At 45.7% G+C, this 17,597-nt stretch overlaps 1 protein-coding gene across 4 annotated transcripts in view; it reads right to left on the reverse strand.

The window, feature by feature from the left end:
- The window catches only part of LOC134396511 (pituitary adenylate cyclase-activating polypeptide type I receptor-like), a 145,866-nt gene that overhangs the window by 48,933 nt on the left and 79,336 nt on the right, over positions 1 to 17,597 (reverse strand). For 3 of the 4 annotated variants that reach the window (XM_063123041.1, XM_063123033.1, XM_063123026.1), the window contains exons 10-13: positions 14,734 to 14,887; positions 11,730 to 11,790; positions 8,933 to 9,002; positions 6,704 to 6,795 (exon numbers count right to left, since the gene is read on the reverse strand). In XM_063123041.1, coding sequence (XP_062979111.1) covers positions 6,704 to 6,795; positions 8,933 to 9,002; positions 11,730 to 11,790; positions 14,734 to 14,887 — 377 coding nt within the window. Of the gene's footprint in view, positions 1 to 3,492; positions 3,582 to 6,703; positions 6,796 to 8,932; positions 9,003 to 11,729; positions 11,791 to 14,733; positions 14,888 to 17,597 lie in introns of those variants that run through there. The other variant, XM_063123049.1, reaches the window with a different exon arrangement.

The raw sequence follows: 17,597 nt of genomic DNA on the forward strand, positions 1-17,597 counted from the left end.
GATTATATGACTAAAATATTGAAATGCCTCTCTTAAAGGCTTAGTTAAAGGCAGAAAGAGCTTTAAGCCAACATACACTGATACTTGGGGTATTTGGGGGCCCACTGATTTCCCTTTTGGAATGATGGAAGTTGTAGGCCTTCTTTTTCTGTCTAAACCTGCATAGGATCATGCCCTAACTTTTGTCATGGATTTTTCTTTCTTTCTGAGGCTAATACATTAGGTTGCTTTCATTGTTTTATACTGGATTTATGCTCTGTTCCTACCTTGAGTTCCGGGGGAAATGGTTTGCAATTATCTAAGATTAACAAACAAGTAAATAAATGTTGGATCAAACAAGGTTGATCCTACCTGTTGTTCTGTGGAGGACACTGAAAATCTGATCTTAAGTATCCAGATATAAGAAGCAGAAATTGCAGTTGACAATAAATGTCCAACGCCCTCTCTCTTAGTAACCGAGTGTCTAGAAACACTCGGTTACTAGGACACGAAACTAGGACACGGAATAACGGGCTCAAGTTAAAGGAAGCCAGATTCCGGCTGGACATCAGGAAAAACTTCCTGACTGTTAGAGCAGTGCGACAATGGAATCAGCTACTTAGGGAGGTTGTGGGCTCTCCCACACTAGAGGCATTCAAGAGGCAGCTGGACAACCATCTGTCAGGGATGCTTTAGGGTGGATTCCTGCATTGAGCAGGGGGTTGGACCCTTCCAACTCTGCTATTCTATGATTCTATGATTCTATGAAATATGTACCCTTGCACTGATAGTCCTAATATGGAACCTAGTTTCTGTACTCCCAAATCAGGAAGCAAAAAGGTTAAAAAAAAAAAAGGTTCTAGTCCTTGCGATTATGGTGAAAGATGATGTGGCTAATACCATGAAAACCGGATGGATTGTGTCTGGGGCTTCCTTGACTGTGCCCTTTGCCGGATTCCAGCCCCTCCTCATACATTTAACATTGGGGTGGGCAGAAGACAGAATGGGATCAATTGGAAGTCCTCTAGGTGGTTTGCAGTAGATCAGGCAGGATTTTTAAACTCCAAATTCCTTAACAACAGCAAAACCAAAAAAGGCTTTTTTGAGGGCCCTAAATTAGGCTGCTGAAACCAAGAAAGCTTGAAGATTGGATTTTTGTGTGTAAGGACTGTGAGCAAAGTTCTGGCATTAAAAACAAGTTCATGGGCTGAGAATGTGCTCAGAGGTACTCTGGCTCCTTACTTCTAAATGCATGTCTTCTGCCACACCCTGCACCACTATTCATAGAATCATAGAATAGCAGAGTTGGAAGGGGCCTACAAGGCCATCGAGTCCAACCCCCTGCTCAAGGCAGGAATCCACCCTAAAGCATCCCTGACAGATGATTGTCCAGCTGCCTCTTGAATGACTCTAGTGTGGGAGAGCCCACAACCTCCCTAGGTAACTGGTGCCATTGTCGTACTGCTCTAACAGTCAGGAAGTTTTTCCTGATGTCCAGCTGGAATCTGGCTTCCTTTAACTTGAGCCCGTTATTCCGTGTCCTGCACTCTGGGAGGATCGAGAAGAAATCCTGGCCCTCTTCTGTGTGACAACCTTTTAAGTATTTGAAGAGTTAAGTATTTGAATAGTTGGACTACTGCAACCTTCTTCTCTCTGGCCTTCCCTCGTCTCACATCAGTCCGCTGGTCTCTGTCCACCACTCTGCCGCTAAGATCATCTTCTTGGCCCGCCGCTCTGACCCTGTCACTCCACTTCTGAATTCTCTTCATTGGCTTCCAATTCACTCCAGAATCCAATATAAACTTCTCCTGCTGACCTTCAAAGCTTTTCACGGTCTAGCTCCTGTCTATCTCTCCTCTCTCATCTCACACTATTGCCCCGCTCGTGCTCTTCGCTCCTCTGATGCCATGCTTCTCGCCTGCCCAAGGACCTCCACTTCCCTTACTCGGCTTTGTCCTTTTTCTTCTGCTGCCCCTTACGCCTGGAACGCTCTTCCAGAACACTTGAGAACTACCAACTCAATCACAGCTTTTAAAACTCAGCTAAAAACTTTTCTTTTCCCTATAGCTTTTAAATGTTGAGTTTGTTCTGACTCTATACTGTTAGCCTCACCCTACCCGGTGCCTGTTTACACTTCCCTGTGCCTGTTTGCATTCTCTTTCCCTCCTTATTGTTTACTACAACTTTATTAGATTGTAAGCCTATGCGGCAGGGTCTTGCTATTTACTGTGTGGTCTGTGCAGCACCATGTACATCGATGGTGCTATATAAATAAATAAATAAATAAATAAATAAATAAATAATAATAATAATAATAATGCTATCATGTCTCCCCTCAATCTTCTCTTCTCCAGGCTAAACATGCCCAGTTCTTTCAGTCTCTCTTCATAGGGCTTTGTTTCCAGACCCCTAATCATCCTGGTTATTTTGGACCTGGCTTTGGTTGGACCTTGGGTTTCCATTAAAAACTGAAGTAGCTCCAAGACATCACAAGTCTGCCCAACCATGATGTATACTTTACCATTCCCCAATCCTCTCTGCTTCCCACATTCTTAAAAAAGTAATCAAAAATAAGCAACATCATAAAGTCTACAAATCCATATATTGCATTCAGATGGTATCACAACACTGAGATTTTCTATTTGTAGGATTTCCCCCTCCTTATGTCTGGATTCCTTACCCCAAATCAGAGCAGGTCTTTGCATAGATCCTTTTATGCACATCAAAACTGACTTCCATTGGTATGAACTGGGAAGCCCTTGCTTGAAGGCGGGCCAAGTGCATGCTCCACCTCTCCCATTTCCAAACAGAACATCTGGCTTGGGGCACATAGCTGCTAATCAAAACTCTTATGCGTGCATAGAGCTTTTCTCATTGACCATAGCTAGACCTAAGGTTTATCCCAGGATTGTCCTGGGGTCAAACCTGTTCATCTAAGTGCCACATGGGGCATCCAGCGCTCAGGCAGGGACGAACCCGGGATGATCCTGGGATAAACCTTAGGTCTAGCTATGGCCATTGTGTGCTTGGCATTTCCTGATGTTAGAGGAGTATGGCAGCCCTTCGTCCCATGGAGCGCCACTCATGTATGGGAGCTCAGGCTCAGGATCGCAATCTCACCTGCACACAGGATTCCTCTGTGATCATGACAAATATAAGAGCATGCACGCACATCGGAACATCCTTTGCATGGACTGTGTAGTGTTACCAAATAGTACTGAGATCGACAACTCTTTGCAACACACACACACACACATAAATATAGGACATTTCCACAGGCCTCCATTCAGGAAGATGCAAACAAACATGGAAAAAAGGAATGCCAGCAAATGAAATGGAAAAATAACGACACCTTCCTTTGTTTTGCCATTGCTAACTATACACATAGGAAAAATCACCAGGCGATCTGGTCGCCACGTGGACTCTTGACTGAAGGATCGCCAAAACTGATGGGAGCATTTGAGCGTTTGAGATATTTTTTTATTTATTTGTTTCGTCGTGGTTCATCCTTTGGTAAACCCTTTCAAAGACACACCTCTCGTGGAAAAACTAGGTGGACTCACAGGCGCCCACATGATGGACAAGCAGCAAATGAACAATGGCTGTTATTGGAGGGGAGAAAGTATCAGTTTCCTACTTTCCAGATTTCTAAATCTCACACAAACATCTGCTGTTCATCCCCACCCCCACCCCCAGGCTATATGTGGAGGACTGATAAAAAATGAGGACTGATACAAAAAATAAGCACCATCTAGGGATTCTCTAAAGATCTGTCATTTGCTCTGCTTCTGCTGTGAAAATGGATTCAAATGGATGAATCTGATCTGGGCATAGTCAGTCACATCCAGATCCGATGAGCGTAATGTAGGGTGACCATATGAAAAGAAGGACAGGGCTCCTGTATCTTTAACAGTTGTATTGAAAAGGGAATTGCTGCAGGTGTCATTTGTATATATGGGGAACCTGGTGAAATTTCCGCTTCATCACCACAGTTAAAGCTGCAGGAGCTATACTCGAGTGACCAGATTTAAAAGAGGGCAGGGCATCTGCAGCTTTAACTGTTGTGATGAAGAGGAAATTTCACCAGGTTCTCCATATATACAAATGACACCTACTGAAATTCCATCTTCTATGCAACTGTTAAAGATACAGAAGCCCTGTCCTCCTTTTCATATGGTCACCCTACGTAATGTGCTCTACGTGGGGCTGCCTTTAAGAAGCATTTGGAAACTTCAGAGGGTCCAGAATGCAACATCCATGCTTTCCTCTGGTGCGCAAGCTGCTCAGGCTGAATTACCCCACTGTTACTTCATCTAGGACGACCCTATGAAAAGGAGGACAGGGCTCCTGTATCTTTAACAGTTGTATTGAAAAGGGAATTTCAGAAGGTGCCATTTGTATAAATGGGGAACCTGGTGAAATTCCCTCTTCATCACAGCAGTTAAAGCTGCAGGTGCCCTGCCCTCTTTTAAATCTAGTCACTCTAGTATAGCTCCTGCACCTTTAACTGTTGTAAAAGAAGGAAATTATTATTATTATTATTATTATTATTATTATTATTATTATTATTATTATTATTATTATTTATTTATTTATATAGCACCATCAATGTACATGGTGCTGTACAGATTACACAGTAATTCACCAGGTTCTCCATATATACAAATGACACCTGCTGACATTCCCTTTTCTATGCAACTGTTAAAGATCAAGGAGCCCTGTCCTCTTTTTCATATGGTCACCCTACTTCATCTTCACTGCAGAACAGCTTGTTGGCAGGCCTAATTCAAAGCGCTTTTCTGAAGTGTGAAGGTCCTAACTGATCTGGGGCCGAGCCATCTCAGTCTTCCTACTTCTATACAATCCCTGGTGTTTGCTCCATTCTGTGCTTGAAACAGGCCTCGACTCAGCGCAGGTGAATGGCCGTTCACTAGCCTGTACTCCTCCCAAGCGAGCAAACCATTTCCCCCACAAAGGTATTGCTAACATATCAGTTCTGCCCAGCATGTATAGAATGGGTTGAAAGTCACTCACACTGCTACCATCACCAACACCAACAATAACACAAGATAACATTCACCAGGATGTGAAAGAAACTAGAAAAATGTGGCTCTCCAGATGTTTTGGACTTCAACTCCCAGAAGCCCCTGCTAGCATGGCCAATGGTCAGGAATGCTGGGAGTTGAGGTACATCTGGAGATCTACTTTATGACCATCCTTGAGCTAGAGTCTAAGAGTTTGGATGTAGCCACTGCATCACAACAACAAGAGGAAATAGGACACAGCAGACTGGAAGTACCATCACCACACTCTCTCATGCGCGAGTGCTCCTCCCCCAGTGTAAGGAACCAACCGTTACAGTCATTTTGAATGCAGAGTTGCAGCAGCAAATGGTGCAAAGCCACACTGGTTCTGGCGTTCCAGGCAAACTGACTGGGATAGCAGCGAGCAGCTGGAAGGCTAAGGTGTCAGATACTCCGACCCTGTTCAGACGACATGCTAAACTGTGCTGCTTAACCACAAAAAGGGTTAACGGAATGCTTAACCATGGTTTACGGTGTCGTCTGTCACACGTTGTCCCTAACCATCTGCCCCGTTAACCACATTGTGGTTAGGCTCACTAAGGAAAACGTAACCATTAAAAGCGTTGTCTGCAAGCATTCCGCATGTGGTTAGCATTAACCACAGCTGAACATGGTTAAGCTAACCACAAAGCCCAGAGTGTCCTCTGAACCAGGCCATTGATCCTGTATTTCAGACACTCAAAAAACACATCTGGGGTTTCTCTTAGATGAATGATTCCCTAACTGTCAAACAGTAGGGTGACCCTATGAAAAGGAAGACAGGGCTCCTGTATCTTTAACCATTGTAGAGAAAAGGGATTTTCAGCAGGTGTCCTTTGTATGCATACAACATCTGGTGAAATTCCCTTTTCATTGCAATAGTTAAAGCTGCAGGTGCCCTCCTCTCTTTTGTATCTGGTCAAGAGGGCAGGACTCCTGCAGCTTTAACTGTTATGATGAAGACAAAATTCCACCAGGTGCTACATGCATTCAAATGACACTTGCTGAAATTCCCTTTTCTATACAACTTTAAAGATACAGGAGCCCTGTCCTCCTTTTCATATGGTCACCCTATCAAACAGCCCCTACTGCTAGCTTCAGCATCTGCTCCTCCATGAATGATCTTTCCCAACAGGTGACACCATGGATCTCAAAATGGCAGATCATTGCCACATTCCCCAAAAAGAAGTGCAATAACATAGACTGATGGCCATAATCTAGAGGAAATTACATTCTCTCGCAATCGGTGGCTACGTCCACAAATTGCAATAGGTCTTCCATGTCCTTAATTGTCTTTTGTCCAGACCTGGTACATTCTGCTCCTTTTGCGCCCAATAAAAACTGATTTTCCTCCAAAACTCCTCAATGCAATGGCTTTAAAATAAATAAATAAATAAATAAATAAATAAATAAATAAATAAATAAATGAAATCCTATTTTTTATATACTTCTAGAAATAACAGCCTATATTGTCAGGAGTTTAAGACGTGCTTCATGTTTGCAATATAGACAGTGTCTTTGATTACCTTTCGACTGGATTTACGAAATGAGGTTAAACACCGGAAGTTAAAACTCCTGAGTCACATGTGTTCTTTTTCCTATGTGTAAGTCAGAGCTCAAAACCAACTTTGGCTCTTTGGATACTTCTGGACTATACTTACAAGTAAATGCTGGATTCGTTGCCTCCAATATCAGGTGACTGGAGCTTTTGAACCAAGATAATGATGATGCCAACGAAAAGCAAAAAGTTGATCTGGGGAAAAGAAAGAAAACGGATCAGCAAATCCCAAGGGAGCATAATCACAAAGCCTGGATTAACTCCATACATGGTTGAGTAAACAAAAGAAAGAGAAAAAGACAAACATAGCCCTATGAAGAGAGACTGAAAGAACTGGGCAGGTTTAGCCTGGAGAAGAGAAGATTGAGGGGAGACATGAGAGCACTCTTCAGATACTTCAAAGGTTGTCACACAGAGGAGGGCCAGGATCTCGTCTCGATCCTCCCAGAGTGCAGGACACGGAATAACGGGCTCAAGTTAAAGGAAGCCAGATTCCGGCTGGACATCAGGAAAAACTTCCTGACTGTTAGAGCAGTACGACAATGGAATCAGTTCCCTAGGGAGGTTGTGGGCTCTCCCACACTGGACGCCTTCAGGAGGCAGCTGGACAACCATCTGTCAGGGATGCTTTAGGGTGGATTCCTGCATTGAGCAGGGGGTTGGACTCGATGGCCTTGTAGGCCCCTTCCAACTCTGCTCTTCTATGATTCTATGATTCTATGAATCTGTGCCCAGATAATTGAAACTGAAACTTTCTGCACCAAGAAGAGTCAAATTCTGAAACCAATTTAAATTGTGCAAAGTAGAAACATTCGCACAATTTCCGTTTTGCATAATGCATTCTGCCACTTGTCCAATGGCAGGCGACTGAAGCCATGGCCCCAGCTTTGGACATCTGATTCAGCCACCCCTCTAACTTCTGGGATGATCATTTTGGCCCACAAACTTTCAAGCTGAGATACACTGCATTCATTCTGGACTTTTTCCTGTGCTCTGATGGAATCTAGGGTGACCCTATGGAAAGGAGGACCGGGCTCCTGTAGCTTTAACAGTTGAATAGAGAAGGGAATTTCAGCAGGTGTCATTTGTATGCATACAGCACCTGGTGTAATTACCTCTCCATCACGACAGTTAAAGATGCAGGAGCTATACTAGAGTGACCAGATGCTAAAGAGGGCAGGGCTCCTGCAGCTTGAACTGTTGTGATAAAGAGGGAATTTCACCAGATGCTGCATGCCTACAAATGACACCTGCTGAAATTCCACTTTCAATACAACTGTTAAAGATACAGGAGCCCTGTCCTCCTTTCCATAGGGTCACCCTAATGGAATCGCACACTGCCAGCAGCTCTTTTTTTCCCCTAGGTCAGCCTTCCCTCAACTTGGTGACCTCCAGGTATATTGGATTACAACTCCCACCATCCTCAGCCAATCATGCCAAGGGTGCTGGGAGTACAGTCCAAAACATGTGGAGGGCACCACATCAGGAAAAGTGCTTTAGGCCTTTGGGCTTCTTTCATTCCTCCTCCTCCTCCTCCTCCTCCTCCTCCTCCTCCTCCTCCTCCTCCTCGTCCTCCTCCTCCTCATCATCATCATCCATGCTTCTCTGTCTTTCTATCTTAGGTGTTTATCTCTTAAAATTAGTTTCTCTCTGTGTGTGTCTCTCCCCAACTCCAGTCAGTCAGGAGAGTCTTTTCTTGCTCATTTCAGTGAACTCTGTTTCTGTTTCCTGAGTTTTTCTCTTTGTCTGACCTTCTGTTGAACTTTGTATTCTCCTAGTTTCCTCAGCAAAATTCCTGCTCTCTACATTATAACTAAACTGTGGACCTTTAAAGTATTAATCTTTTGGCTGAAAGTGACTAGCAAACTCTAAAAAAAGATTTAATCCCATATTGTCCTTAAATCAAAGTAAATACAAAAAGGAGGACACTTCGGTTCCTTCACAATTTCCCCCCTCCCTAAAAATAGTGGTATTGCACAGGTGATCCCGATCTCAATGTCCTAAATAGAGCATCTAGATTTGCAGCCAATATACCAGAAAAGAACTGCCAATTCATTGAAAAATTATAGGATTGTCTCCCAGCTGGAACTAACTTTAGCCCATATGGCAAATTTGTGAAACCTCTTTTCCCCATTCCTCTGTGCTGATGTCCAATATGGGTGGTGTAGGACCCATGTACAACATCACTTCTGTCCAACGTTTTGCTAATTCCATTGTGGGACTTAACAGATACATCAAGGTCTCTAGAACTGTTCTGATGCCTGTTATCTAAGATGTGCTTATTTATGCTCAGCTATATGTCTGGAGCATCCGTTCTCGCTGGGGGACTTACCATTATTGATGCAATCACAGGGCCTTTGATCACCCACCACAAAGCTGTGTTGTCATTCATGTCCCAGCAGCTGGGGAGGGAAAAGAAGGGAGCATGAAATAAAAAAATAAAAAAGATGAAGGAAAAAGACTGAGATGAAAATAAACATTTCTGCTCCTAAAAGAATGAATAATATCACTACTGTTTAATATTTATTGAGCACCAAGCTGCACAGAACACAGACACCATAATAAATTGGAGGGGGCATGTTCTATCCTGGAATGTCATTTAGTGCTGCAGTTGCTTAATTTACAGTGCAACCCTATGCATGTCTTCTCAGAAGTAAGTCCTATTACGTTTAATGAGACTTACTCCCAGGTAAATGTGTATATGATTCCAAGAGTAGCCTTTTAAGGGTCTGAGAGGAAAGAACACCAAAGTCTATAGTGTTTTGGGGATATCTGTTTGATCTACAAATAGGCATGTTGAGCAGCAGTGCGCACACAAATACCCAGAGGAAGCACTCATACTTAAAGCTGCAGCATTCCAACCTGAACTAAACAGTACCCTGCTGGAGCACCCCTTCCCTGCAAGGAGATAGGAGGTACCAATTCACACTGAGGTACCTAGTCACCAAATAGCCACCAATAGCTACTTCTAGAAACATCAGTTAGCCACCACTGATCACTAGAAGACACCCTTTTTCATTTTGCACCACACAATGCCATTTCTGTTGCAAACTATTCCGAGCCCGTTCGATGATGCACAAAACATAGAATTGGTATGACATCTGTCCAGAGCATTTAACATATAAGAGCACAATACAATGCTTGTTTAGAGAGAGAAAAAGTTCTACAATCCCCAGCATAGAAATTGTAGGACTTGCCCCACTGTCTAAATGTGCATAAGATTGCACCTTAAATTAGATGGATATTTGGGGGATTGACGAAGGAGCTCAGAGAAGGAATGGGATTAGGTTTGATGTCAGCACGTAGAATTCTTGAGCAGTTTCCTGTGCCCCAACATCCTGATAGGGGTCACTATTGCTACTTCAATTGCCCACACTTAACTGCCCACATCAGGTTTGGGCTTACTACATAAGAACATAAGAAGAGTCATGCTGGATCAGACTAAGGCCGAAGCTAGACCTAAGGTTTATCCCAGGATCATCCCGGGTTCGTCCCTGCCTGAGCGCTGGATGCCCTGTGTGGCACCTTAGATGAACAGGTTTGACCCTAGGACAATCCTGGGATAAACCTTAGGTCTAGCTATGGCCTAAGGGTTCAGCTAGCCCACCACTCTGTTCACACAGTGGCCAACCTGCTCTCAACCAGGAGTCTTCAAGTAAGACTTGAGTGCAACAGAACCTTCCCACCCATATTCCCCAGCAACCGGTGTACATAGGCTTACTGGCTCTGCTACTGGAGGTAGCACATAGCTATTATGACTAGTAGACATTGATAGCCTAAGTAGCAAGCATCAAGCGGCTGTGAGCCAGCCACCATTTACAATTCCCCACAATGGCCCAAAGCAATGTGATGTCTACCTCTACCTTTCCTTTTCATCAAACCCAGGTGAGGCAGTGGCTGTTCTGAACCAGTGCCTGGGCACGGTAATGGACTGGATGAGGGCTAACAAACTGAGACTCAATCCAGACAAGACAGAGGTACTGTTAGCAGGTGGTTCATCTGTCCGGCGAGGTGATGTTTGCCCTGTCCTGGACGGGGTTGCACTCTCCCTAAAGGATCGGGTCCGTAGTTTGGGGGTGCTCTTGGATCCAGAACTGTCACTGGAGGCACAGGTGAACTCAGTGGCAAAGAGCACCTTTTATCAGCTTAGGTTGATATACCAGCTGCGCCCTTATCTGGACAGAGATAGCCTAGCTATAGTTATCCATGCTCTGATCACTTCTCGTTCGGATTACTGCAATGCGTTATATGTGGGGCTGCCTTTGAAAACGGTCCGGAAACTTCAACTGGTACAAAACAGGGCAGCATGCTTACTAACAGGGACTGGCCGACGAGACCACATCACGCCAGCCCTTTTCCAGCTTCATTGGCTGACAGTCCAGGTCCGGGCCCGATTCAAAGTGCTGGTATTAACATTTAAAGCCCTAAACGGCTTGGGGCCAGGCTATCTGAAGGAACGCCTCCTCCCATATGTACCCGCCTCGACCGTAAGGTCATCCTCAGGGGTCCTTCTTCGCGAGCCCCTGCCAAAGGAAGTTAGGTAGGTGGCTACCAGGAGGAGGGCCTTCTCTGTTGTGGCACCCCAGCTGTGGAATGAGCTCCCTAAGGAGGTTCGCTTGGCACCTACATGATATGCTTTTAGACGCCAGGTGAAGACCTTTTTATTCTCCCAGCATTTTAACAGTATAAATAAATTTTAACTCGGTGTTTTAAATTTGTAATTTTGCATTGCTGCTGTTTTGATCTGGTTGAGCTTTTATATTGTATTTTATATTATGGTTTTATACTGTTGTTTTATACTTTGAATGGTTTTAATTTTTGTGAACCGCCCAGAGAGCTCCGGCTATTGGGCGGTATAGAAATGTAATAAATAAATAAATTGTGGGTAATCAAAATGGCAAGTCCCACTAAGCAATCAAATTCCGTAAATCCAGCAAACCACAAGCAAAACTAGAACCAGCAGAAATCAACTCCCAAAAGCAAGATGGAACAAGAATGTCTCCACCGGTCTGTGGAATGTCCCTGGTGAGGGACCCCCATGAAGCCCCAGCTTCCTTTCCTGACGGTAGCCCCGTCTTTGGCATCCACAGTGATAAGGACACGGACAAGTATAACAGCGCCGTACCTACCCAATATCATCAAAGTGAAGTCTAAGGACAGCCCAAACGGTGACACAAATGGTAGGAGTTCCTGCAGAAAGGAAGATGAAAGTTCCTGCTTTACATTGGTGTTTCCCCAACGTCAATAAAGTTCTTCTATTCAATTTGATAGCAGAAAGCAACAACTCACAATTATTATTATTATTATTATTTATTTATTTATTTATTTATTTATTTATTTATATAGCACCATCAATGTACATGGTGCTGTACAGATTACACAGTAAATAGCAAGACCCTGCCGCATAGGCTTACAATCTAATAAGCACCCTTGGCTACCTTGAAATGATACGGTAACCTCAAAAACCACCAAAAGAATTTCCAAAGCTCTCTGAGGCCCTTTCTACACCGTACGGGTGTAGAGGGATGGAGGGGGGCGATCCCAGACTTACCTTCTTCCGGGATCGTCCCCCGTGTCCAAATGGCCAGCGCAACGTCCGGGACGGGAGAAGGGATGTCACGCAAGTGGAGGCAGCCATTTTTTTTGAGCGCACTCATGCTCCAGCAAAACTTAAGGTAAAAATATTTTTTAAAAAGCCCCGACCCTGCTCTCCACCCCACCCATGATGGCCCTGGACTCCCCCTGTCCCAGGTCCTTCCCTACTTGCGGGGGAGAGGGGAGAAGCCGGGACGGGCATCCATACTGCCCGCGGTCCTCAGGATTTTCCCCGGACAGTGGGTAAACCTGGGATAACTAAGGTCTCAGTTATCCTGGGGAAATGGAGGGATCATTCCTCCCTGATCCCAGGGTCCCCTGTGCATCATTTGGATGCACAGGGATGATCCCTGGGAAAATCCTAGGTGTAGAAAGGGCCTGAGAATGAAGCCGCAGAAATGGATCTTTTTCATGGAGGGGTGGGGAAAATGTTCAGGAAATTGGAAGAGAATTTTTTGACACAGCTCGAGTTCACACGTTTGGCCGCCATCAGCACACGCATAGTAATTGAGCACAGAGAAATTGGTCGAGGCGTTTCCCAGTGTGGACCTGGTCTTGGTGCCTGGCAGCTGAGCAGGGGAACTGAATTCAGCTGAAGCGATGCAAGAGGACGCGGCACACTATGGCGGTCTCAACGTGAAGACCACCTCCTCCTCCGTACAACGTGGTGGTTGAACCTGTTTCAGCCCGAGGGTTGAATTCAATGTCAGAGATGCACTCAGGGGCCACTTTCCAGTGGTGGGTGGGGCTGAAGGCATAAGGAGGGAAGGCCAAAAATTCCCCTCACAAAAAAATACCAGCATATTTTATCTGAAAGCTTTCCCTGCCAAAAATTAAGTCTTAGGACAGCCATTTCAACCATTTAGAATGGCCGGGGGAGACGGGACTGTGCAAGTTTCAGCATCCTGGATAGCTCCTTCAAGTTCTGGCTGGTTCTGATTGAAACCCAGAATGGATTCACAGCACCAATGAAATCAGAGACACCAGCTTCCACTGATTGGGATCCCCCCCACAAGGGTCAGACTTGGTCTGTGGGCTTGAGGTTCAATGCCCTGCCATACAATGACACACTCCTCCACCCACCCACCCCATACAATTACCATTCCATAAGGAGGAAAGTGGAGGAAAGCGTGTTGGCTCCATTCCCTCTTTCGCATTCCTACCACCTAGGAAGGAAAAGCTCTACAGCGGAGAAACTTCTCAACTTGCGGAGACGCCCCAGCTCAGTTCGGACAACACAATAACCACCAGTGGTTTTAGTTATTTACCATGAGTTGAGTAGTCAACGGTTGGTAATTGTGTCATCTGTTGGGTAAAAACCATCCACAGTTGACTTTTCTGTAAAACAACAACAACAACACTGGAGAAACTCATCTGGCTGTAGAGTTGACTAGTCACACAACCTGTGGTTATTGAGTTGTCTGAACTGAGGAAGTGGAGTTTGTGACCCGTTGAGTGGACTTTTTCGCCTGGCTACAGAGTTCTGAGGCAAGAGTGGCCAAAACTGAGCTGGCCGCTCTGCTACAGCTGGCACAACATGCAGAGGCTGCTGGGATAGCACCAGGAGGACTGAGGGAGAGTGGAGAGAAGGGCGGGGGCTGTGTCAGTCAAATGCCGGGTTGACTATGAATCCACTCAACATGAACCTCAACCACCCACAGTTGTGTAGGAACATGTTGTGTGGGGAGTACCCACAAAAACAACAAACGTGGGTTGATTACTTCACCCACCATTGACTAAAGTGTTGCCCCTATGTGATTTAGAACCATGGAAGACCATGTGGATGTCCATGTGGATCTCCATCCACCAGCAGAGCTGGTTCCCTTTCCAACACTTGGAAGGGGACAAAGCTAGTGATGGGGACCCAACGGAGGAGCCAGGATCAATGGACCCATCTCTCCAACACTCCTTATGCAACGGGCATTGTGTGCATTGCCGAAAAAGGGCACAGGCATAAGCTAGACCTGTGATACCTGGAGACACCGGGGTAGAGAGAGAATGGTAGGAAATCAATCACTCAATGAGCTAAATTGATGTCATAAATCAAAGTAAACTAAGTGAGCTATGCGGTGGCCCCATTCAGAAGACACCTTAAACCATGGCTTTAACCATGGTGGTTAAGCCAGAAAGCCAGGTCGTGTTCAGCAGACACTTTAAACCATGGTTTAGCCATGGTAAGGCTTTTTGCTTTATTCACCATGGTTTAAGGTTTTTTCTGAACAGAGCCTGGCTTTCTGGCTTAACCACCATGGTTAAAGCCATGGTTTAAGGTGTTTTCTGAACAGAGCCTGGCTTTCTGGCTTAACCACCATGGATAAAGCCATGGTCTAAAGTGTCTTCTGAACACAGCCTGGCTTTCCGGCTTAACCACCATGGTTAAAGCCATGGTTTAAGGTGTCTTCTGAATGGGGCCTATCTCTCTTCACGTGTGTGTGTGTGTGTGTGTGTGTGTGTGTGTGTGTGTGTGAGAGAGAGAGAGAGAGAGAGAGAGAGAGAGAGAGAGAGAGAGAGAGAAGAATCCAGTGGAAAGAAACCTACCCCAGCCAATGATGGTATACCAGTAGAAGTATCTTCTTTCTGGAAAAAAGGTCTCTACCAGTAAGGTGAAAAGGTACAACCCCTCAATGAAGAGCCAGAAATAGTTCGACATAACACAGTAGTGGAAAAAGACCATCACTGCCTTGCATTCCACCTGTGGAAGAAAAAGAGAAATTTCAACCCATTGCTCTACAAGGTTGTACCCAAAGTTGCCCATTGCACACTCCAATTCTTAAATCCATCGTAACAATGATAATGCACCTGGCCTTTACTTTAAAATATATCAAAAAGGGTGGTGGTGTTTTTTCAGGGGAGGAATACAGTGAAGTCCACTTAGCAGCTGCCGCCGCTGTAAAGTACAGAGAAGCAATTTCAGACATCAGGAAGCCTTTGATGAAAGCGTGCAGGAAGCTGAAGGATTTCTAGCAGCTAGAGCACAATGACTGTTAATTGACAGACTGAAGTCCTCCAAGCCTTTCTTGAATGCAAGAAAAGAACCCAGCTGCGTCTATATGGAAATCTGTGTGCAGAGTAATCCCAAAGCAGTCTTTTGGCTAAGAACGGGGTGGAGCAGGGGGAGGGAAACCATGCGGAAAAGTTGCTAAGAGGATCATCTAAGGATACACCAGACTGGGTGACCCGGAGAAATTCATTTCCATGCAGGGCACAGAATTCGTCACTGAGCATTGGAAAATGAAAACGCAAGAATAAGCGTATGTTAGTAGGGTAGTGGGCTCATCTCAAGGAAGTCCCCACTGGGTATCTAGATCAGAACCCACAGGGATGTCATGGGCATCCTGTTGGGTTTGGGAATCTGGCAGGCAGCCCCCGTTCGGATCCTCAGACCTGGCTCATGGAGCACTCGCTCTCATGCTCAGCAAGCGCCATGTGGTCCGTGAGTGCCCCACAGCCGCCCACTTCTCCCCACTGTCGGTAAATGCTAGGCTCCCAAAAGTGGGCAGATCTGATCTTGAGTGCAGTGAGTGCTGTAAACAGCCATTTCTGCAAGGCGAGAGGCATAAAAGGCCCCCTTTTTAAGCGCCTGCTATTCCTGGACCCCAGTGACCCCATCCATCCTTAGGTGTGAGTCAGCCTTCACCATCCTGGTTCCCTCCAGATGTTTTGGACAACTCCTAGTATGGCATGCTGGGTGTTGCAGTCCTACACATCTGGAGGGCACTAGATTGGGGGATGATAGAGGGTGTTTAACCTCACGTTCATAGATTGGGAGTTCTCCTAGAACCATCTCTGTCACTTGAGGCTCAGGTGACCTCGGTGGCATGGAGTGCCTTCTACTAGCTTCAGTTAGTGGCCCGGCTACACCCCTATCTGGACAGGGATAACCTGAGTTCAGTGGTCTATGCTCCGATAATCCTAAAAGTTAGATTACTGCAATGCACTCTATGTGGGGCTGCCTTTGAAGACAGTTCAGAAACTGCGGCTTGTGCAAAATGCAGCGGCCAGATTGATAACAGGGACCAGGAGGTTTGAACATATAATATCAAGTCTGGCCTGCTTGCCTTGGCTGCCTGTATGTTTCCGAGCCCGATTCAAGGTGCTGGTTCAAACCTATAAAGCCTTACACGCCTTGGGGCCACAATACCTGACGGAACGCCTCTCCCAACATGAACCTACCCGTACACTGTGCTCAACAACTAAGGTCCTCCTCCGAGTGCCTACTCCGAGGGAAGCTCGGAGGATGGCAACAAGAGAGAGAGCCTTCTCAGTGGTGCCCCCCCCCCAATTATGGAACGATCTCCCTGATGAAGCCTGCCTGCCACCAACATCGCTATCTTTTTGGCACCAGGTCAAGACTTTTCTCTTTTCCCAGGCATTTCGCAGTACGTGATGAGTTTTAATCTATCCCAGAACTGTTTTAAGGTTTGGCTGACTGCTCAAAAGTTGATTTTAGATGTTTGCTGTCTTTGCGTATGCTGTCTGTTGTATGCTTTTATGCTTTTAAATTTTGTCTATCATTTTGTCTATCATGCAAAGACAAAGGTGGGAAATCTGTCAACCGGCCCGACTTTTGATATTTTTTAAACCACCCAGAGAGCAAGCTGGGTCCTGGGGGGTGGACACGGTGAAGTCCACCAGACTCCTGGGCTTAGTCAGGTGCCCGTAAAACCTCTAGTTGCAACTGAAAGTGGGATAAAGTCTTGGATATGCACAGCAGCACTCCTTCAAACAGCAAGCCCAGGTCCAAAGATGCCATTCACTCAAACCACAATGTGGTACACTGCCAGCAAGACATCAAGGCCCAAGAGTGGAAGCATACAGTCCTGCTGTGCTCCTAGAACCATAGAACAGTAGAGTTGGAAGGGGCCTACAAGGCCATCGAGTCCAACCCCCTGCTCAATGCAGGAATCCACCCTAAAGCATCCCTGACAGATGGTTGCCCAGCTGCCTCTTGAATGCCTCTAGTGTGGGAGAGCCCACCACCTCCCTAGGCAACTGGTTCCATTGTCGTACTGCTCTAACAGTCAGGAAGTTTTTCCTGATAGAATCATAGAATAGCAGAGTTGGAAGGGGCCTACAAGGCCATCGAGTCCAACCCCCTGCTCAATGCAGGAATCCACCCTACAGCATCCCTGACAGATGGTTGTCCAGCTGCCTCTTGAAGGCCTCTAGGGTGGGAGAGCCCACAACCTCCCTAGGTAACTGGTTCCATTGTCGTACTGCTCTAACAGTCAGGAAGTCTTTCCTGATGTCTAGCCGGAATTTGACTTCCTGTAACTTGAGCCCGTTATTCCGTGTCCTGCACTCCTGAACCGGATCAAAGTCCATGAACCTGATAGTTGCATTAAGAAGTGGGGAGCTCCCATTCACTCCAACGGCCCATGGCACACGCCCCTGTCTCCCTC

Source organism: Elgaria multicarinata, chromosome 1 (genome assembly GCF_023053635.1).
Source record: "Elgaria multicarinata webbii isolate HBS135686 ecotype San Diego chromosome 1, rElgMul1.1.pri, whole genome shotgun sequence".
Classification (NCBI taxonomy): domain Eukaryota; kingdom Metazoa; phylum Chordata; class Lepidosauria; order Squamata; family Anguidae; genus Elgaria; species Elgaria multicarinata.